This window comes from Mustela lutreola, chromosome 12, assembly GCF_030435805.1.
Source record: "Mustela lutreola isolate mMusLut2 chromosome 12, mMusLut2.pri, whole genome shotgun sequence".
In the NCBI taxonomy this organism is placed as follows: Eukaryota; Metazoa; Chordata; class Mammalia; order Carnivora; family Mustelidae; genus Mustela; species Mustela lutreola.
The window spans coordinates 74,900,474-74,923,869 of NC_081301.1; the positions used below are offsets into that span (position 1 = coordinate 74,900,474).

The 23,396-nt window shown below is 40.3% G+C and overlaps 1 protein-coding gene and 1 non-coding gene across 3 annotated transcripts in view; both read left to right on the forward strand.

Moving 5' to 3' along the window:
* SLC28A3 (solute carrier family 28 member 3) overlaps window positions 1-23,396 on the forward strand; it is a 61,366-nt gene that overhangs the window by 23,360 nt on the left and 14,610 nt on the right. Inside the window, exons 3-10 of one of the 2 annotated variants that reach the window (XM_059142123.1) lie at window positions 10,753-10,835; window positions 13,436-13,527; window positions 14,329-14,518; window positions 15,599-15,743; window positions 16,978-17,091; window positions 17,676-17,753; window positions 20,044-20,124; window positions 21,556-21,636. In XM_059142123.1, the coding sequence (XP_058998106.1) occupies window positions 10,753-10,835; window positions 13,436-13,527; window positions 14,329-14,518; window positions 15,599-15,743; window positions 16,978-17,091; window positions 17,676-17,753; window positions 20,044-20,124; window positions 21,556-21,636 (864 nt within the window). The remainder of the gene's footprint in view (window positions 1-10,752; window positions 10,836-13,435; window positions 13,528-14,328; window positions 14,519-15,598; window positions 15,744-16,977; window positions 17,092-17,675; window positions 17,754-20,043; window positions 20,125-21,555; window positions 21,637-23,396) is intronic. The other variant, XM_059142124.1, reaches the window with a different exon arrangement.
* Window positions 7,863-7,969, forward strand: LOC131813287 (U6 spliceosomal RNA). The gene has a single exon (XR_009346712.1). It is a non-coding gene; the product is annotated as a U6 spliceosomal RNA (small nuclear RNA).

Genomic DNA, 23,396 nt, shown 5'->3' on the forward strand with positions numbered 1-23,396 from the left:
AATCTGAGCCAAAGACAGAGGCTTTAACCCACTGAGCCACCCACGTGTGCCCCTAACCTTATTTTTTATATACATATAGGTTTCTCTTTCTTTAAAATTTCAGGATACAGTTTCTTCTAACAGATCAAAATATATCCTAAATCTAGTGCATGGCTTTGTTCTAGTCTCAGCCTGATCACATTCTTTCCTTTTTTTTTCTTTATTCAAGCAACTTCTTATCTTATAAATTCCTTTTTTAAAATATTTTTTTAATTTTCATCTTTACATTCATATTTCATCCCTTCATTGTGTTTACCCTTATTTGTTGTGTGTATGTATATATACATATATATGTATGTGTGTGTGTGCATATATATATATATATGGTTTTTTCCTTAAAACTTTGGGAGGCAGTTTCTTCTAACAGACCAAAATACACCCAAAATCAAGTATGTGGCTCTGTTCTATTCATCAGTCTAATATATATAGATAGATAGATAGATTTTTTTTTCTTCCTTTCTTCTCCCCCCAATTTCAGGTCTCTTCCAATTTGGTTAGTGTATATTTTTCAGGGGTTGTTGCTACCCTTTTTGTATTTTGTTCTCTCCTTCATCTATTCTTATCTGGATAAAATAATAAGGCAGAAAAACTCACTTCAGAAAAAAGAACAAGAGGCAGTATTGATGGCTAGAGACCTAATCAATACAGACATTAGTGAGATGCCAGAACTAGAGTTGAGAATGATGATTATCAGGGTGCTAGATGGGCTCGAAAAAATCATGGAACATACTAGAGAATCCCTTTCTGGAGAACAAAATCCCCTTCTGGAGAAATAAGAGAACTAAAATCTAACCAAGTTGAAATCAAAAAAGCTATTAATGAGGTTCAAACAAAAATGGAGGCTCCTACTACTAGGATAAATGAGGCAGAAGAAAGAATAGTGATATAGAAGACCAAATGATGGAGAATAAAGAAACTGAGAAAAAGATAAACAACTACTGGATCACAAGGGGAGAATTCTAGAGATAAGTGATACCATAAGGCAAAACAATATTAGGATAATTGGGGTCCCAGAAGAAGAAGAAAGAGAGAGGGGGCAGAAGGTATATTGGAGCAAATTATAGAAGGGAATTTCCCTAATTTGGGGAAAGAAACACGCATCAAAATCCAGGAGGCACAGAGAATCCCCCTCAAAATCAATAAAAATAGGTCAACACCCCATTATCTAATAGTAAAACTTAAAGTCTCAGAGACAAAGAGAAAATCCTGAAAGCAGCTCAGGACAAGATGTCTTTACATACAACAGTAGAAAGATTGGCAGCAGACCTATCCACAGAGACTTGGTAGGCCAGAAAGGACTGGCATGGTATATTCAGAGAACTAAACAAGAGAAATATGCACCCAAGAATACTATATTCATCTAGGCTGTCACTGAAAATAGAAGGAGAGATAAAAAGCTTCCAGGTCAGTATTTACTCCAAAGATACAAATGTAGTGAAAAAAAGAGCCATATGTACCCTAATGTTCATAGCAGCAGTGGGCACAATTGCCAAACTATGAAAAGAGCCAAGATGCCCTTCAACAGATGAATGGGTAAAGAAGATATGGTCAATATATACAATGGAATACTACACCTACATCAGAAACGATGAATACCCAACTTTTGTATCAACATGGACAAGACTGGAGGAAATGATGCTGAATGAAATAAGTCAAGCAGAGAAAGTCAGTTATCATTTGGTTTCACTTCTTTGTGGAGTATAAGGAATAACATGGAGGACATTAGGAAAAGGAAGGAAAACGTGAATTGGGGGAAATCAGAGGGGAAGATGAACCATGAGAGACTATGGACTCCGAGAAACAAACTGAGGGTTTTGGAAGGCTGTGAGGTTGGGGGATGGATGAGTATTAAGGAGGGCACATATTGCATGGAGCAGGGGTGTGGTGCATAAACAATGAATCTTGGAACACTGAAAAAATAAAATTAAATTTTTAATAAAAAGCTTCCAGGACAAACAAAAACTAAAATAATTTGCAAACACTAAATCAGCCCTACAGGAAATATTGAAAGGAGTCCTCTAAGCAAAGAGAGAGCCTGAAAGAAATAGGCCAGAAAGGAACAGAGACAATACACAGTAACAGGCACCTTACAGGAAGTACAGTGGCACTAAATTCATATCTTTCTATAGTTACCCTGAATGTAAATGGGCTAAATGCCCCAATCAAAAGACATGGGTGGGGTGCCTGGGTGGCTCAGTGGGTTAAGCTTCTGCCTTCAGCTCAGGTCATGATCTCAGGGTCCTGGGATCAAGCCCCGCATCGGGCTCTCTGTTCAGCGGGCAGCCTGCTTCTCCCTCTCTCTCTGCCTGCCTCTCTGCTTACTTGTGATTTCTCTCTCTGTAAAATAAATAAATAAAATCTTAAAAAAAAAAAAGACATAGGTATCAGAATGGATTAAAAAAACAAGACCCATTGATATGCTGTCTACAAGAAACTCATTTTAGACCCAAAGACACCTCCAGATTTAAAGTGAGGGGGTGGAAAAAATTTACTATGCTAATGATATCAAAAGAAAGCAAAGCTGGGGTGGCAATACTTATATCAGATAAATTAGATTTTTAGCCAAAGACTATAATAAGAGATGAGGAAGGACTCTACATCGTACTTAAAGGGTCTGTCCAACAAGAAGATCTAACAGTTTTAAATACCTATGTCCCTAACGTGGGAGCAGCCAATTATATAAACCAATTAATAACTAAATCAAAGAAGCACATCAACAATAATATAATAATAGTAGGGGATGTTAACACCCCCTCATTGAAATGGACAGATCACCTAAACAAAAGATCGACAAGGAAACAAGTGTTTTACGTGACACACTGGAACAGATGAACATCACAGATATATTCAGAACATTCCATCCCAAAGCAATAGAATACACATTCTTCTCTAGTGCACATGGAACATTCTCCAGAATAAATCACATCCTGGGTCACAAATCAGGTCTCAGCTGGTACCAAAAGACTGGGATTATTCCCTACATATTTTCAGACCACAGAGCTTTGAAACTAGAACTCAACTGCAAGAGGAAAGTTGGAAAGAACTCAAATACATGGAGGCTAAAGAGCATCCTACTAAAGAATGAATGGGTCAACCAGGAAATTAAAGAAGAATTTTTAAAAAATTCATGGAAACAAGTGAAAATGAAAACACAAGTGTTCAAAAAATCTTTGGGACACAGCAAAGTCAATCCTGAGAGGAAAGTATATAGCAATACAAGCCTTTCTCAAGAAGCAAGAAAAGTCTCAAGTACATAACCTAACCCTACACCTAAATGCACTGGAAAAAAAAAAAAAAACAGCAAACAAAGCCTAAACCCAGCAGGAGAAGGGAAATCATGAGGATCAGAGCAGAAATCAATGAAATAGAAACCAAAAGAATAGCAGAGCAAGTCAATAAAACTAGGAGCTGGTTCTTTGAAAGAATTAATAAAATTGATAAACCTCTGGCCTGACTTACCAAAAAGAAAAGAGAAAGGACCCAAATTAATAAAATCATGAATGAAAGAGGAGAGATCACAACGAACACCGAAGAAATAAAAACTATTATAAGAACATACTCTGAGCAACTATACACCAGCAAATTTGACAGTCTGGAGGAAATGGATGCATTCCAAGAGATGTATAAACTACCAAAACTGAACCAGAAAGAAATAGAAAACCTGGACAGACCCTAACTCCACAGTAGGGAGATTGAAGCAGTCAACAAAAATTTCCCAACAAACAAGAGCCCAGGGCCAGACAGTTTCTCAGGGGAATTCCAACAAACATTGAAAGAAGAATTAATACCAACTCTCCTGAAACTGTTGCAAAAAAATAGTAATGGAAGGAAAACTTCCAAACTCATTTTATGAGGGCAGCATCACCTTGATCCCAAAACCAGACAAAGATCCCATCAAAAAGGAGAATTATAGACCAATATCACTGATGAACATGGATGTAAAAACCCTCACCCAAATAGTAGCCAATAGGATCCAAGAGTATATTAAAATGAATAATCATTCACCACAACCAAGTGGGATTTATTCCTGGGCTGCAAAGCTGATTCAACATCTGCAAATCAATCAATGTGATACAATACATTAATAAAAGAAAGAACAGGAACCATATGACACTCTCAATAGATGCTGAAAAAGCATTTGACAAAGTACAGCATCCTCTCTTGATCAAAACTCTTTACTGTATAGGGATAGAGGGTACCTCAATATCACTGAAGCCATTTATGAAAACCCACAGCAAATATCATTCTCAATGGGGAAAAACTGATAGCTTTTCCCCTAAGGTCAGGAACATGGCAGGGATGTCCAATCTCACCACTGCTATTCAACATAGTACTAGAAGTCCTAGCTTCATCAATCAGACAGCAAAAAGAAATAAAAGTCATCCAAATCAGCAAAGAAGAAGTCAAACTCTCACTCTTAGCAGATGATATAACACTTTATGTGGAAAACTCAAAAGACTCCACTCCAAAACTGCTAGACTCATACAGGAATTCAGTAAAGTGTCAGTATACAAAGTCAATTCATAGAAATCAGTTGCATTTCTATGCACCAACAACAAGACAAAAGAAAGAGAAATTAAGGAGTCAATCCCATTTACAATTGCACCCCAAACCATAAGATACCTAGGAATAAACCTAACCAAAGAGGCAAAGAATCTGTAATCCAAAAACTATACAGTCCTCATGAAAGAAATTGAGGAAGACGCAAAGAAATGGAAATATGTTCCATGCTTATGGATTGGAAGAACAAATATTATGAAAATGTCTATGCTACCTAAAGCAATCTACACATTTGATGCAACCCCTATCAAAATACCATCAATTTTTTCAAAGAAATGGGAACAAATAATCCTAAAATTTATATGGAACCAGAAACAGACCCCAAATAGCCAGAGGAATGTTGAAAAAGAAAACCAAAGTTGGTGGCATCACAACTCCAGGCTTCAAGCTCTATTACAAAGCTGTCATCATCAAGACAGTATGGTACTGGCACAAAAACAGACACATAGATCAGTGGAACAGAATAGAGAGCCCAGAAATAGACCCTCTATGGACCCTGCATGGTCAATTAATCTATGGTCAATTAATCAGCTCTATGGTCAATTAATCTTCAACAAAGTGGGAAAGAATATCCAATGGAAAAAAGACAGTCTCGTCAACAAATCGTGTTGGGAAAATTGGACAGCTACATGCAGAAGAATGAAACTGGACCATTTGCTTACAGCACACACAAAAATAGACTCAAAATGAAAGGTCTCAATGTGAGAAAGGAATCCATCAAAATCCTTGAGGAGAACACAGGCATCAACCTCTTTGACCTCAGCCTCAGCAACTTTTTTCTAGAAATATCGTCAAAGGCAAGGGAACCAAGGGATAAAATAAACTATTGGGACTTCATCAAGATCAAAAGCTTTTGCACAGCAAAGGAAACAGTCAACAAAACCAAAAGACAACTGACAGAATGGGAGAAGATGTTTGCAAACGACATATCAGATAAAGGGCTAGTATCCAAAATCTATAAAGAACTTATCCAACTCAAAACCCAAAGAACAAATAATCCAATCAAGAAATGGGCAAAAGTCATGAACAGACATTTCTGCAAAGACATCCAAATGGCCAACAGATACATGAAAAAGTGCTCAACATCACTCGGCATCAGGGAAATACAAATCAAAACCACAATGAGATACCACTCACACCAGTCAGAATGGCTAAAATTAACAAGTCAGGAAACGACAGATATTGGCAAGGATGTGGAGAAAGAGAAACCCTCCTACACTGTTGGTGGGAATGCAAGCTGGTGAAGCCACTCTGGAAAACAGTTATGGAGGTTCCTCAAAAAGTTGAAAATAGAGCTACCCTATGACCCAGCAACCACACTACTGCATATTTACACTAAAGATACTATGCAGCCCTCAAAAAATGAAATCTTGTCATTTGCAATAACATGGATGGAACTAGAGGGTATTATGCTAAACAAAATAAGACAGTCAGAGAAAGACAATTATCATATGATCACTCTGATATGAGGAATTTGGGAGGCAGGGCAGGGGTTCTTGGGGGGAAGGGAGGAGAAAAAATGAAACAAGATGGGACCATGGAGGGAGAAAAACCTTAAGAAACTCATGAAACAAACGGGTTGCTAGGGGGTGTGGGGGGGAGAGATAAGGTGACTGGGTTATGGACATTGGAGAGGGTATGTGCTATGGTGAGTACTGTGAATTGTGTAAGACTGATGATTCACAGACCTGTACCCCTGAAGCAAGTAATACATTATATGTTAATTTTTTAAAAAGATAAGACATGGGGGAATATTAAATGTGTATTGCTAATTAAAAGAAGCAGTCTGAAATGGTTACGTACTATATGATTCCAAGTATATGACAAAGGAAAAGGCAAAAACAGTGAAGACAGTAAAAAGACCAGAGGTTACCAAGAGGTGGGGAGGGACATGTGGGCAGAGCACAGAGGATTTGGGGGCAGTGAAACTACTCTGTGGGATACTATTATGATGGATACATGTCCTTATGCATTCATCCAGACCCACAAAATGTATAACACCAAGAGGGAACCCTAATGTAAACTATAGAATTTGGGGGCTAATATGTCCATGTAGTTTCATCAATTGCAACAAATTTACCACTCTAGTAGGAAACGTGCTATGGGAGAAGCTAGGCATGAGTAGGGTCAGGGAAATTTCTACTTTCTCCTCAATTTTGCTGAGAACTGAAACTGCTCTTTAAAAAATGAAGTCTCGTGGACTCTGAAAAACAATCTGAGGGTTTTGAAGGGGCGGGGGGTGGGAGGTTGGGGGAGCCAAGTGGTGGGTATTAAGGAGGGCACATATTGCATGGAGTACACGGTGTGGTGCAAAAACAATGAATTGTTATGCTGAAAAGAAATTTTAAAAATGAAGTCTCTTTTTAAATTGTTTCACAAAACAATCAAAAACAAAAAAATTAGATTTTTTTTATTTTTATAGACAAGAATATAAAGAGCAAGAAGGAGCCACTGGGTTTGCAACAATGGTCCTTAGGTGATTTTGGCAGCAGCCATCTCAGTAGAAGTCTGAGTGAGTAGGATGTGAGAATCACTAAAAATAAAGGCAATTCTTTCAAGTGGTTTGTCTGTGAAGGAAAGGAGGGAAGGCAGATGTTGACCCCATGACTATGGGGTCAAGAAGATTTTGTTGTTATTATCATTTTTGGTTGTCGTTGTTGTTGTTAGTTTGTTTTTTGTTTTTTGTGTTTTTTTAATTTTTAACGCTAAATCTTTATTTCACTTTAAAGTTTATAAATAATTTTTTCAAGTGCTATTTTAAAAATATTTTTAAAGATTTTATTTATTTGACAGACACAGATCACAAGTAGGCAGACAAGCAGACAGAGAGAGAGAGGAAGGGAAGCAGGCTCCCTGCTAAGCAGAGAGCCCGATGCAGGGCTCGATCCCAGGACCCCAGGATCGTGACCTGAGCCAAAGGCAGAGGCTTTAACCCACTGAGCCACCCAGGCACCCCTGTATTTAAGATTTTATTTAATTTTTGCACTAGCTTGTTAGGAGATGATATTCTTTGGCTCATTTTATAGCGGATAAAAAATAAGAACATCAAATTGTATAAAGCCATTTCAGTACAAACTCAGGGTGCAATTGTTTCTCAGAATTCATAAGTTTAGCTCAATTGCCATACTTCTTTTTCTTTTTACGTAATGTTAGTCACCACACGGTACATCATTAGTTTTTGATGTAGTGTCCCATGATTCATTGTGTGCATATAACACCCAGTGCTCCATGCAATCTGTGGTTTGTTTTAAAGATGGAGACAGGTTCTTACTATGGCAGCACATATACTAAAATTGGAAAGACAGAAAGAAGATTAGCATAGCCCCTGCACAAGGATGACATGCCCATTTGTGAAGCATTCCATATTTTTAATACCAAAAATCCATAAGCTGATTAAAAAATGGGCAGAAGACATGAATAGACCTTTCTTCAAAGAAGACATCCAGATGGCCAACAGACCCATGAAAAGATGCTCAACATCACTCATCATCAAGGTAATCCAAGTCAATACCACAATGAAATATTACTGCACACCTGTCAGAATGCCTAAAATCAGAAACACAAGGAACGACAAGTGTTGGCAAGGACGGGGAGAAATAATGAATCACTGAACACTACATCAAAACCTAATGATATACTATTTGCTGGCTAACTGAAATAAACAAACAAATAAATAAATAAATAAAAATTTTAAAAAGAAAGATGAGGAGAAAAAGGAACACTCAAGCACTGTCAGTATAAATGCAAACTGGTGCAGCCACTGCAGAAAAGAGTATAGAGGTTCCTCAAAACTTTAAAAAGAAAACTACCCTGGGAGCCAGTAATTGCACTGCTGGGTATTTATCCAAAGAATACAAAGAGATACATGCACCCTTATGTTTATTGCAGCATTATTCACAATAGCCAGACTATGGAAGCAGCCCAAGTGTCCATCGATAGATGAATGGATAAAGAAGAGGTGATATATATATCCTATATATATGTAAAATATAGCATTATTATTGGGCTATAAAAAAAAAGAGTGGAATGCTGCCATTTGCAACCACCTGGATGGATCTAGAGAGTATAACATCAACTGAAATACATCAGTTGAAGAAAGACAAATACTATATGATCTCACTCATATGTGTAATTTAAGAAACAAAACAAATGAACAAAGAAGAAAAGAGATATACCAAAAAACAGACTTAGCTATAAAGAGATGGTTACCAGAGGGGCGGTGGGTGGGGGAATGGGTGAAATAGGGGAAGGGGATTAAGAGTATACTCTTAATAAAAGTATTAAGAGTATACTCTTAATACTTAATACTCTACATACTCTACATACTTCTTATGTAGAGAATTGTTGAAGACTATATTGTACACATGAAATTAAAATAAAAATGTATGTTAATTATATTGAAATTAAAAATTTTATTTATTTGCTTATTTTTTTATTTATTTGTTTATTTGACAGAGATCACAAGTAGGCAGAGAGGCAGGCGGGGTGGGGGGGAAGCAGAATCCCTGCTGAGCAGAGAGCCCGACGGGGGGCTCAATCCCAGGACCCTGGGACCATAACCTGGACCGAAGGCAGAAGCTTTAACCCACTGAGCCACCCAGGTGTCCCTAAATTAAAATTTTTTAAAAAGAAAAATGTCTATACCAATCTGATAAGTAAAAATAAACAAACAAATAAATAAAATGGGAAATGTTTGGGGGGACATAGAACAGTTAATGTCAGACATCCTATAGAGAATAGGTGACTTGAAATTTCACTGTAAGAAAATAATAATCATGACTATTTAAATCAAATATTTGTCAAACTTTAACTATTGGCTAAGCTAGGCATTGGATGGGAATGAAATGAATAAGGGTCCTGTCCACCCCTGTCCTCAGCAGCTGCAGCGTGGACTCCAATGGTCTCTTTCTATTATCCTTCACCTTCCTAATTCCTGGGGTCCAGCCCAGAAAATGAAGGTAGTCTAAATGAAGTGTATAATGGAGTTTGGCATCAAATGACTATATGATCTTTGAGAATCCTTTCAGCTCAGAGACATGCTTATGACTTCATTTTATATTTATTTTATTTTATTTTATTTTATTTTGAGAGGGGTGTGGCTAAAGAGAAAGACTCTTAAGCAGGCTCCATGCCCAGTGCAGAGCCTGATGCAGGGCTCAGTTTCACGACCCTGAGATCATGACCTGAGCCAAAATCAAGAGACAGACACTTAACCAACTGAGCTACCCAGGTGCCCCACTTACAACTTATTTCTAAGTTCTTACACAGTCCAGAGAATCAACGGCTACCTGGGATATGACAGAAAGAAAAAGCTGAGATTTGACATTATCCCTCCTAGAGTATGTTCAAAACTCTTCCATGTCTGCATACTTCCTTGCCACCTTGCATTGCCATGCTTACAATAGATGGAACTGTTTGTTTGAGACATTATTGCAAAATGAAGGGAGGCAGAAAATCCTCTATGCTATCCTGAGAACAGAATAGGTCATGGATATTTAAAAGTTTGAATGGTACATAGAAAGATAGCCCAGGTATATACTTCACTCCATTAATCAGAGCAAGGGTTTGATGAGAAAGGGAAACTTCCAAAGTTTAGCCCACTGATAGAAGGACCCTAGTTCTTCCAAAGTTTAGCCCACTGATAGAAGGACCCTAGTTCCCAAGAGAAAGTTTATCAGCTCTTGGAGATCCTGGGCTTGGAGATCCATCTGCAGACCAAGCGTTGGACTGCCAGGAAAAATAAACTAGCCTTGGTCTTCGTCCTATGGAAACCAGAATTGGCAGAGTATAAAAGGAGATTTATGCAGCCTCTGAAATTGAGTTCATTTAACTCCTGCCTGAAAACAGAGCAGCGGTTGAATGACTGCAGTAGAGACAGGAAGAAAAAGTAGAGATATGAACCTATCCCCTAAAGAAAAGAAGGAAATACCAACAGCTCCTCTGGAAGAAAAAGGAGAGAGAAGTGTGATCCTGGATTTTTTGTGATAAAGGGGGAAATGTCTGCACAAGAAGATAATAGGAGCTATTTTCTTGCATAATAATTTTAAAAGAGCTTTTGTCAGTCCTTTGCCAAAATTCTGAGCAAAAGAGATGAGGGTCCATTATGCCCCGGCTTCTCACTTTTCCATCTCTGCTGCAATGTTTGATTTCCAGGACGAAGAGCAAGTCACCATTGAGCAGGATTCTTTAAGAAACAAAGAAGATGAGGCGGATGACCCAGAGACACATCAAAAAGGGTACAGGTTTAAATTAGAGGAGTAACCTTACTGACCTCCTATTTGGTTTTGTCACTTTGTTTTATCCTCACCTAATTTCAATCATTTATTATTATTCATTATCTATTACCACCACTACCATCCACCAACAGCATTTTCAGAAAAATTAACGCTCTATGATAATCACTGTGGTAAATTCAAACTGCTGATGTCCTCTGGGAACCCAATATCCAGGACAGTCTTCTAATTAAAGCCATAAATTACCAACTAATTGCTCCAGTCCATGCAAAAGTAGTTAATTCATCTTCTCAGTGTCAATCAATAAGCAATTGATTTCTCAAAACCCGATCCACATTAAGTCCCCACAAACTTGCTCTTACACTATAGTATCTTAAAGGTATTCCAAGTCCTTACTGCTCCATGAAGTAAGAGAGGCAAATTATTTTCTTTATTTTTTGGACCAGGAAAATGAAGCTCAGAGAAGTGACTTACTCAAGGTTAGTCAACTAGAGAGGAACAAATCTAACTTAACAATTTCAGCTTCTGATTCCTAGTCCAAGATTGTCTGGTTCGTCATAACTTTCAAGTATTTGTCAAATTTCTGAATGTCCATTTAAATTTTATTTAAAATTTATAAAAATTTTATTCAAATTTCTATGTCTCTGAGGAACTTTGTTTTTATGCATCAGAAGGTCTCTCTGGAGTTGGTGAGAATTAAGATTAAAGCTCTTATCACCATCCGCATATTTACTACCTTAGAAACCTGAGCTTAGATCCATCTTTCATTTTACTCTATGGATCTCTGACCCCCAGGGGCTGAGAAACTGTCTTGGGTGGGTAGAGATACTCAGGTTTCCCCTAATGATAATGGGATAGAAGTAATCTCCAGGAGGACAGAAATGATCTAGTCAAGATTACCAAATGGCTGAAGCCTCTATTTTGAGCTACTTTAATTTACACAGTATAAGACTGCTGTCTTGGACCACACACACTCCACGCAATTAAAGAATCTGATTAACCCAACCTGAACTACATGCATGCGCCCAATTCAATGTTGCCTTCCACCTCTGCCACTTTGAAACACTACCAGAAATCAAAGACAATGGATCATCAGCCTTTCCCAAGTTCAGCCACAAAAACTCAGTCTTTACTGAACTTTTATTTCCTCCAAATCTTCTGGATCAGTGTTTGTAATTCACTCATATACATAACACCAAAGTTCTCATGATATAAAACTCATCATTACTATGTCTGATATGCTCTCATACATCCTATTTTTTCTTATTAAAGATGGATGTCCCGCACTGTGCTCTTCTTAATCCATGGATGGGTCCCAACCCACACTGGTGCAATACTGTTCCAGAAAAGCAACACACACTAACATCTCATTTATCCAGTAATTCAACAAATGCCCATCAATAGCCTCATTCCCAAGGGTCCTAATGCTACTAGGCTCAAGTATATGCTCCAAGAAGTTAGCCTGTCAAGGTTTTATCACAAAATATGACCAAAGAAGACAGTAGGAGTAAAGCACAGAAGGATGCCTCTGTCCGAGGAGATGCAAGAAGGTGTTGTAGGAGTGAGGGGCTTTGGCTGTACACTGAAAGGTGCAGGGGGTGCCAAGACTTGGACACTCAGGCATAGCTGTTGCAAGATGGAGAAGTGGAGGGGAGGTCCCAGCTCAGGCCTGAGTCCTTTGAGATCCTGAAGATGAGGAATCTCCTCTAGGGACTAGAAGTGGCCTAGAAGTGGCAATGATTAAATGTATGAATAAATTCCTTCCTCCAGTAGGAAAAGAAGAGGTCTCCATTAGAAGGCACACTGAGGAAAGAGATGAGTGCGGGGAAGCCTGATTTCAGGGCAGGAATGGAGGGAACCAGGAGCACCCCAGGAGAAGTAGAAGACAGTACCATGTGTATGGTCTTGGGGCCTCTCCAAACTCACTGGCTGATGGATACTGTCCTCCCCAGCAGAAGTAGTCAATGCACATATTGCTCATTCACTACCTACCACCCCCTAACAAAGCTCTGGACAGAAACAAAGGCATGCCAACAATGCCAGAACTTTCTGGAAAGCTATCTTACAACCTGCTAGTTGGTAGCTCTGAAATCCACAAGATTCTTCTTTATATTTCAAGCATCCAGTGAAGTCTGTAGTCTCCCACTAAAAAAATGTGGTAAGCCAGGACAGGGAACAACTAACTTACTCAAACTGTATGAGACCAGAAGGGGTGAGAGTTTCTAAAATGAACATTTCATAACCATGGCTTAAAAGCTATCAAAGGCCCTCATAGTCCAGTGAGAAACACTCTCATCTTATGATTTATTTTTGGCTTTTGGTTAGTTACTGTCTCCCCTGCTCTGTTTCCAGAAGCATGTTTTCTGCATTTCTGTAAGCCCTCAGGGCTTGGCACATCCACACAGCAAACGCTGATCCAAGCCATGGCTGATTATAGTCTTAAATGAGATGAGTATCCCATTTCTATTTTGCAGGACATACACTTCACCAATTTGTTCATTTGCTCGCTTGATTTACAAAGGCTCATCTAGCTCAGTATGTTGGTTTATTTCATGTTTTTGATATTTACTTCTGCCTGCCTTTTTGTTTTTGTGTTGTTACAGATATCTGGAAAGGAAATATGATACAGTTTGTGATTTTTATAAGAAACACAAAACCACCCTTTGGTACATCATCTGGGGCATCTTAATACTAGGTAAATAATGAAAGTAAGATGGATGCACGTGTCTTTTCATGAGAATTCCACAATTACTAGTTTTCTGTAGAAATAAAATACATCTTTTTAATCTTTCTGTTCCCCTGGACTTCAGTGAATCCAGAGAAGCAGAAATGTTAATCAAGAAGCCCTGAGTGATGGGTCTCACCTGTGGTTGCCTATGCAGACTGTTTCCCTTTTTGGTGCATGCTAATTATTCAGGTCCCCTACTCTTATGGCCTTCGTTGTTGTGACAGATTTAAGGGTTGGTTAATGCAAATCCAGGTAACTAGAAGACATGGTGATACTCACCAGGTGGGAGTCTAATTGCAGAGGGCAATCTAAGTGAAATTCATACTTCATGCAAATACAATGTGAGCAGGAGCCTAGGGTCATGTAGGCTGTTCCTCTTGCCTATCTTTGCAGATGAGCAGGTCCCCTATTTTGACTCCCTCCAAAGCAAAGTTTTCCACAGCCCATTTTGAAGAACACTCCTGTCTATAAAATGAGAACCCATGCACCCAAGTCCATTGGCATTAATTTAAAATCACTGCACCTCCAAGGTCAGTAGCTTGGTTGGTGGTCAGATAGCTGAAATAAGGAACAGCAGCATTAAAAGCTTCCACTATACTGGGCCACCTAGTATTCTAGGCTTTTCAGGCCATGCAGCGAAGACCAAACAACTCTGCATTCAGTGTCTTCTTGGTTGAACCTCCCCTTGGCTGAGCCACGTCAGTGCTAGAGGCTGGTCAACAGCTTGGTGTGGGTGATGTACCCTGTCTGCACTCACTTTCTCAACAGGTTACCTGGCAATGGTGATTGCAGCTTGTATGCTGAACTTTCAGAGAGCCCTTCCCCTTTTCGTGATCACCGTGGCCGCCATCTTCTTTGTGGTCTGGGATTATTTTATGGCCAAATACGAGCATCGAATCGATGAGTGCCTGTCTTCTGGCAAAAGGCTCCTACAAAACCAGTGGTTCTGGATGAAGTGGTAAATGTACCCAGTCCTCTTGTTGCATTTGAGAGGGAAGTTAGTCTTTTCCAACAGTGTTATAAAAATGCATTCTGAAATTGCTCCCTCATTTATGGGCTATTGAAACTAGAAATAACCAAATTATAATGCCTTCATTTTACAAACAGGAAATCAACATCTAAATAGGGCAATGACTCACTCAAGATATGTTCAAATGTCCATACAAAATGCTTTAATTTCAAGTGCCACCAAATGATAAATTGTTGTGCAAGCAATGGGACAGTTCTGACTTGGGGAGGCAGCTTTCTGCTCGGGGCCTCTTTGAGAGGAAGACCCTGTGAATTATTAAAGCTGACTCTTTCCTATAGGGCCCCATGCCCTATGAATGAGCGCTCAGGGCTTTTCCCTCTGCCTATTTCTGTGGAACCTCCTCTTCCTCCAGGTGGCTCTAATGGATTGGACACAGGACAGGTTCTCCCCAGAGTGGCTCACAAGGGATATATCAGGAAAGTTCACAAATCCTTGGCCTAATAACACAGAATTGTGCAATCTCAACAAGCTTTCTGGCTCTGCCCTCTAAGCTGTGAGTCAAACTTGTCATACCCACTGGATCCTCCAAGGAGTCAGAACACATTCTGAAGTCCAACTTAGCTCTCTGAGGTTCAGTTGAAGTCCCCCATCTCCAGAGAACACATCTCAAGTTCTCCCCTAAAGGGAAAAAAGGTAAAACCTCTCTCATCTCCCAAAATGAAAGTGAGAACTCACAGCAGATCTCTCAAAGATATCACCAGACTTCCTTCTCTAAGTGTCCTTTCTCATCTCTCACCCCTTTGTATGTCCTTGAACTAGTGAAGAGCCCAAGAGTTGTAGAATGTGCTTAAGACCGTGCTTAATTTTTGTTTTAATTTTTTTATCTTTTGGCTATTTGCCTTTATAGCCACAACAAAAGAGGGTTTGCACAATATCTAGAAGCATAACTTCCTGGTGCCAGGGTATGCTGCTCTTAATACATTTTTTTTATTTGTTAGTTGAAGTCTGCTCCAGATTTTCAGGTTAGCATAACAAATGATGTCAATGCCTCCTTTCTGATTCTCTTAGGGTGATTTGGACCTTACTGATCCTGGGAGTTATTTTCTGGCTGATCTTTGACACCGCCAAATTGGGCCAACGGCAGCTGGTGTCCTTTGGTGGGCTCATAATGTATATTATCCTGATATTTTTATTTTCCAAGTACCCAACCAAAGTAAGTGTGAAATCAGCTTGTTCCCTCTTTTCTCCCCGCTCATGTCTAAATTGCTCAAAATAATGAGTGTGAGAGAATTTCACTGTTATTCAGTGTTTGTCTTACCTTGCTATTGCTACATTAAGTGGCTAGAGTGCCTTTCTTCCCAAGCTTTCTTAGCGCTAGTACTCTCTCATTTCTCATTCTCAGTAATTTTCCAGTTACACCACCAGTGAGGTGTTCTCTCCTGCCAAGTCCAATTTCTACTCATGTACCCCACCTCCCTCGATCAAACACACAAAGAAAATTTATCTATTTTGATTCTGGTTTCCCCAGGCCAGTAAATAATCTAATATTCTACCACCGGATTCTGCCATTTATCAAATTTCTATTTGCAAGTTAGGTTATTTTACTGTAAAAATCTGTTCTTAACCAGTTTTGTTCCCACTGAATTCAATTCTCATTCTCATTTTATCAGCCTGTAACCAATTAAATGGGCAAGAATTCAGAGGTATCGAAGCTTTCACTCACAATTCAGAATGGCAAACTCCAGAAGATTTTATTGGCTTTCTGAAAGGCTGACCCAAGAAAAACAAGTCAACTAGTAGGATTCAAAGTGCCTGCCCACCTCGGGTCAACATTTCCACTGGTATCTATACCTCCGATACCACAGTTCTTTGCAGCCCGCTCATCTCAGCACCAAAAATGAAAGCAGATGATTGTCCCTTCCTGCTGCACTCCCTGGCTCTGCACTAGAGTTAATTCGTTCCTTTTACAGTGAAATGGGAGCCCTCACCAGGGTGGAATTTCACTTAATTCACTTGCAAATTCTCAGATTAACAAACCTTGGGCACACAGAGAGAAGCCATGTTCTGCCTTTCCATTTTCCAGACAGGGGAAGTAATTATATGTCTCTGACATTACAGCACAGCGAAGAGGACCCAATCCCTCCTCCTTTAATGGCCCCTCTAAGACTATTCTTTAAGTCTAAGTTATTTTATCATGATATAATGGGTACATACTCTCCAGGGACCGAAGCCTTCAAACTCAGGGTTTGAAAGGGGGAATGCATCCCTGAGATCTAGGGGCATGATTCTATCAAGAGATTCTCTGCTCACAACTGCTTTGGGCTCCCAAACTGTGGATCACTGGCCACATGTGAGAAGTTTCCAAGGAAATCGTGACCCTCTGGGCATGTATACTGAGCTTAGCATTCATTTTCTAGTAAGATCTCTCTCTCCATCTTTCTGCCTAGGTTTACTGGAGGCCTGTCTTTTGGGGAATTGGGTTACAGTTTCTTCTCGGGCTCTTAATCCTAAGGACTGACCCTGGCTTTATGGCTTTTGATTGGTTGGGCCAACAAGTTCAGGTAAGTTGGGTTCAGATGAACATCTTGCTTATAAGTGCTTTTGACATTTGGCTATAATCCTCAAGACATGTCAGAAATAGGTTTCTTCATCTGCATGAGTTGACCCACATTTTTGTTTGTGTAGAATACATTAATCTGTCTAGTTTATTAATATTACATTTGCCCCTCCCCCATATCATCCATTGCACCACTCCCCTATCCCAAATGTCCCTTTCACCCTGGCCCAGAGGTGTCATACTTCTAAGATGGTTCCACAAACAGAAAAACAGCCTTTCTTCATACCAAGCGCTAACTAGTGCCGACTGCGTGCCATGTATGGTTTGCTGGAACAAACTGACACACCTGGCTCCTTCTTGAGCCTCCTAGAGTCAGACTGAATGTCACTAATGACAGGAAATCTGTATGTGGGTATAGTTCAAAAATATTCTTCCATACCATCCATTGGAGCAAGGAAAACTACAAAAATCTACCTTCCATGTCTAACCAGCAAATTTGCTGGGCTCCCCATCTGCAGAGCCTGGGAGGTCCTGTAGATACAATTCTGTGGTTGTAATGATCGTCTGCTTTTCCTTTCTTTAACTCAGACCTTCTTGGAATACAGTAACGCTGGTGCTGAATTTGTCTTCGGCGAGACATACACAGAGCACTTCTTTGCATTTAAGGTAAAACCAAATCCCTTTTTGAAGTAGTTACTTCCTTTTCAGTACCTTCTGGGTCTTTGTCCCAGATATTCTGATTAGACTATCTACTAGATATTAATATCTAATACCTAATTAATACTAATTAGATATTAATACTAATTAATATTAATACTACTATCTATTAGACATTCTGGTAGAAACTGACCAGAAACCAGATATACACCTGCCAGGCATGTCCTGGGTGGATATCACATCACTGCCTTTTCTCATTTATCAGATTTTTTCTGAAGTCAGTAGATTGCAAACATTTTTCTTGGTTACCATAGCATGGAGGGAAACAGCTATAAATCAGACATATACAAATACTTTTGAGGGGGCTCCTGGCTTTGCCTGAGATACTTCTGAAAAATCGTATGGGACAATACTATCTAAAGGCATCTGGGGAAGGAACATCCGGTAGCTGGCAGTGATGAGGCATATGGCCACTGATGGCTTCCAGGCCTAGGATCAGTGACAGCTCTCTGCTCAGGAACCTTCTCCATCTCCCAAAAGGAGACAGCTGCTCACCTCATTAACCTCTCTTCTTCCAGAGCCATCTTCATGCTAAACCCTTCCTGTCTTTCCTTCAGCATAGCAGGCCTGGAGGCTGAGCCTTCTCCCAACCTAAGGAGGCACATTATGCTCCAGGGGAAAGGGAAGCTGGCCTCCGTGCACCCTCACAACCCCCAGGAAGCTCACTTTCCCCTGTGAAGACCCTACAAATACTCGTTGATGAGGCAGAAAGATGAATTCAGCTTTTCCTTCAGCATTCTTTTTTTGTGGTATTGTTATTCCTAGGCTTCTAACTTATTTTCTCACTTAGGGACTCTTGAGTTTACCTCCAATCTACCCAGGCTTCAGTTGGGTCAACATTTATGCTGAATCTTTTTTTTTTTTTTTTTTAATTGCTGAGCCCAGAATTGGGAAAAACAAAGTCACAAGGGAGGTATAACTTGCTGCCCAGATTGTGCCAGTGTCTTTGGATACTTCCTACCCACCCACCTCCCTCTTCCCCAGAGCAGTGGCCTCTATCCTTTCTGCCAAAGCAGAATCCCCGTGGGAACATTCAAGAGATAAGCCCCTTTAATTCCCTGAAGCTTTCAGGAAGGCTCTGCTTGCCCATTAAAGCCAATAAAAGCACATAAGTGAGTGAGCTCTGAATAATGGCACAAATGTCTTTTAATATATATTATTAATAGATTTTTCTAAATTAGATCCTGTACAAATTGTCCTCGGTCATTCTATGCCTCTGGTGGCAGCTTGTCCCTGGTCATTTAACTGGGGAACAGAGGGAAAGGGGTACAGACGGGTAGGAGTGTGGAGGGAGCCAGCCCACAGCTCCGTGTTCTCTGCGGGGTAGAAACTGTTCACTGTGGAAACACACGCTGCATCAAAGGCACACAAATAGCATCAGGGAAACAAGATCCAGAGAAAGACAATTTTGGTATCACAATTGAAACAAACTAAGTTTCCCAAGTTTACTATTTTAAGTGATTAAAAAAATCTATAAGTAAAATAATAATTATTTTAAAAGCTAAATGGGGGACGCCTGGGTGGCTCAGTGGGTTAAGCCTCTGCCTTCAGCTCAGGTCATGATCCCAGGGTCCTGGAATCAAGCCCAGCAACAGGCTCTCTGCTCATTGGGAAGCCTGCTTCTCCCTCTCCCACTCCCCCTGCTTGTGTTCCCTGTCTCGCTGTCTCTGTCTCTGTGAAATAAATAAATAAAATCTTAAAAAGAAAATAAAATACAAAATAAACAAATGGGCACTTCCTTTATGATGCAGTGTATGGAAGCACCTACCATGCTCTATCTGATCTGTACAGCCTCTGTAAGGAAGGATCTGAGAAGCTCCTCACACTGTTTTGACCAGCGTCCTCCGCTAATAAGGCTGTTTAACATCAGAATGTCAAGAACATCTGCCCAGGGTCTTCAGCTTCTTGATCTAGTTATTACAAATTCCCCCAAAACTGTATTACTTCTCTGAGAAACTACAGTAAGAAAAGCTCATTATTGCAGAGAAACAAAAAATGTCACATTTCCTATGAAATATACTCAAGTGTATCCAGAGGAAATTCAAAGAAGGAAATGGCAGATGGGGTGCGCTGGCTGGTTAAAATGTCATTTAGTTCAAAATGACATTGATGATGATGATTTGGAGGATGTTTCAATGGGGGTAAGGAGGCAGAAAAATGACCTGATCTGAACCCTACTGATCCAACTGAGGCCAACATCAACCAATGATTGCTTTCATGCCCTCACCTTGCCCCCCAGGTCCTGCCAATTGTGGTTTTCTTCAGCACCGTGATGTCCATGCTCTACTACCTTGGCCTGATGCAGTGGATCATTAGAAAGGTACTGGGACTTGCAGAGGTTGGGTGACAAGTGTACAGCAGCGATTTTAGGGACAAAGTCTTAAATGCCTTTTATCCAGGTTTTCTCGAACAGCCTTACTGTTTGTACCAAGATTCACCACCACCTCCTCTTCCATCCCAAGTTATTAGACCCGAATCAAAAAAATCCTACGTGGGGCCCTAAGGCGATTTCACCTTAGGAACCTCTAACAGGGCTTTAACTCGCTGTCAGTGGTTACTGGCTATCTTCCTAAAACCTTAGTAATTCAGAGCACATGCCCGTGGGGAGAACAGCATCCTTCCTTCAACCTGGCTGTGTTCCCTGAGACTTACACAGAGTCCCTCCTTCTCCTCAGGACATTGCAAAAGTGGAGGCTCTTGGTCTAGGAGTTGCCAGAGGATCCAAGTAAGAACGGGAAGCTGCTTTGCGTTTCTGAGGGAGTTTGATAAGCACACACAAATTTAAAAAAAAAAAAAAAAAAGCCTGGAAAGTTCACCTCATTCCTGTCACCCCAGCAACTATCAGTCCTAGTACATTCGTGTTAAATCAGAGCATGAGGAAATGTGTGAGCTAGTTTGATTGCACACATGAGCCAGGCAGTGTATACAGAGTTTGGACACAGCCATAGCCCTCCTTTGATCCTTGAAAATACATAAAATAGAGGGAAGGAGGGATGGAGCAAGACAGGGAGAGCGAGAGAAAGAGAGAAACCAGAACACCAGCAAAATTCAAAATTTCAGCAAGAATGTGCCAGGGCCCATAATTTTCTGATTGTTGACTTCAACATTCAGCATTCATTTCTGTGCTCAGATCTAAGCAGAAAAGAAGGAGAGAATGCAACAGAAGGTCCCCATCCTGAAGCGGACACCACAGTCTCTAGTTGGAAGGGCCAGTACAGAAAGGGGACCATCAACCATGTTCATCTGAGAGTTCAGTAGAAAAAGCCAAACCTCAACTACATCCCACTGCTTCTTAGCTGAGTGATCTTAGACAAAATAACTAAACTGTTCTGTGCCTTGGATTCCTATTCTATAAGATGGCCATGATTATGAGACCTCCTTCAAAGGGCTATTATGATAATTAAATGTGTTCCCTGGATCAAGGACATAAAACAGTGCTTGGAATGCAGTGAATCTTATCATGACTGTTAGCGATTACTATTTATTACTCTTATAAAATGTTTCAGTAGACAATTGTTTGCCTATTGAATGTATGAATTCAAAATATATACAATGATTCAGACTTACCATTCACATAGGAGGACTGGATACATCCGCTCTGTAGACTAGATAACCTACACTCATTCTTAGCACCATCACAGGCCGGCCAACAATGGTGGAAGGTATTTTCCCCCCAAAGACTTTCATCCCTATTTTGAAGTATTGTGTATACAAAGAGCTCTTCGCTGACTTTGTCCCTTTACCTCTTTAGGTTGGATGGGTAATGCTCGTTACTATGGGATCATCTCCTATTGAATCCGTAGTTGCTGCTGGCAATATATTCGTGGGACAGGTAAGTTGTAATCTCAAAAAAACAAAAACAAAACACCTGTTGAAATGTATACTTTTCCTAGAAAGCAGAATAAGTAACATAACGATATTATTGTTTTTTAGTGTCAGGGGCAGGGTGTCAAAATAGGGAACCACCAGCACTGACAATGTCCAGATTCCAGAGAGAGAGAGAGAGAGAGAGTGTATGAGAGAGCCCCCTTCCGAGTGTCCCAGTGTCAAATTTAGGTTCTTGAAAGTTTATGGAGAGGAGGAAAGGTGGAATCATTTTATCAAAGCGCTGGGCTTCTCCTGTGTAGATTCTCAACCAGTCTTTTGTGAGCTGATTGAATTGCTGACGTCTCCAACCCACCGTCCAGAGGCTAGAGGGTCACCCACTCAAATGGAGTTCACCACTTACCCAGAAGCTGCAGAGATGTAACAGGCAGCCTCCTTTTCTGTGGTATAATGCTTGTGGAAATGAAAGAGGCCAAAAAAGGCTTCCCACCAATGACCCTGCAGCTATATAAATACTGGAGATTATTCTCAACTTGTCTGAATGGGCCAACGGTCTGTCTTAGCTGGGCCTGAAGAAAGATGCTGATGAAAAAAAGCATTTTCATCTTCCTGATCCATCACACGGATAAGTGCTTTGCCTGAAGCCTACTTAAGCAAGGAAATATGAAGCCAATGGGTTGTCCTTCAAAACAGCAGCCTTCCTAAGGGGTGGATAAGGAAGAGATCGTAATCCTCCTCGCCACTCAGAATAGGTAGCTTCAAGCAAAATGGAATCACACCCAGGAAACGTGTGAATGCTTGCCAGTACCACTACCCAAGGAAATTGGATTTGAAGCAAAATTCAAGTCACCCAGAGAAACGCACAGTTCCAACTCCAACTCCAAATCTGAGGCTTACAGCTGCTCCGGGCAGGCTGAGCCTTATTGGTAAGCCCAGCTTGCAAGCCTGGAGGATAGTCTTTAGGGCGGGGCCCATACTTCCTTCCCTAGGAGTTGAAATCGTTATAATTATAGCCATAAAATCTCTCAGGACTAATTAGAACACCTTCTTGACTTGATTACTCCTACCTGCGGGGTAAGAGGGCTTATGTACTGAGTTTCTATTTAGTCCATGAAGTGAAGCTCAACACATTCAATCTTATAGAACAATTACAAATAATGAGGGGAAAATTGTAAAATTGCACACATGCTTCTGTGATGCTCAATTTGATAGTTAATATGCTAAAAGTACAGCTATTATTTATGGAGAGCTCCACGTCGCAGGCCGCCTGTCCTCCTTAATGGGACTCAAGCCCTTACAACTGCACTCTAATTCCTTTCCACCCAAGGGGAAGAGTGGGGTGTCTGATTACCAATTAGGAAAGTGCCTGCAGGCACCTGTCCTTGTTATTGCTGGTATTTTTTTATACTTGCATCTCTATGTCCGTGTGGTGTGAGCAAAGAGGTATATGGTCTGTCAAGAAGAACTTGGAAGATGGGAAATCTCCAGCTCAGAAGGCCAGGGCAGTTACTCAGGCAATAGTATTCCAATCTTAGAAAAGAGTATCTGGCCACCAGACTCTAATCCTAGACTGGTGGGGACCTTATATGAACTGGCCTTACAGACTTTGCAGACTTGACACATGACTCTATCTGCACACTGACGTGGAGTTCAGTGACCCAGACATTGATGGTGTGGGTTCTCAAATGAACATGCATCAGAACCACCTGGAAGGCTTGTTCAAACACGATTGCTGGTCCCATTCCCAGAGTTTCTGAATCTGTAAGT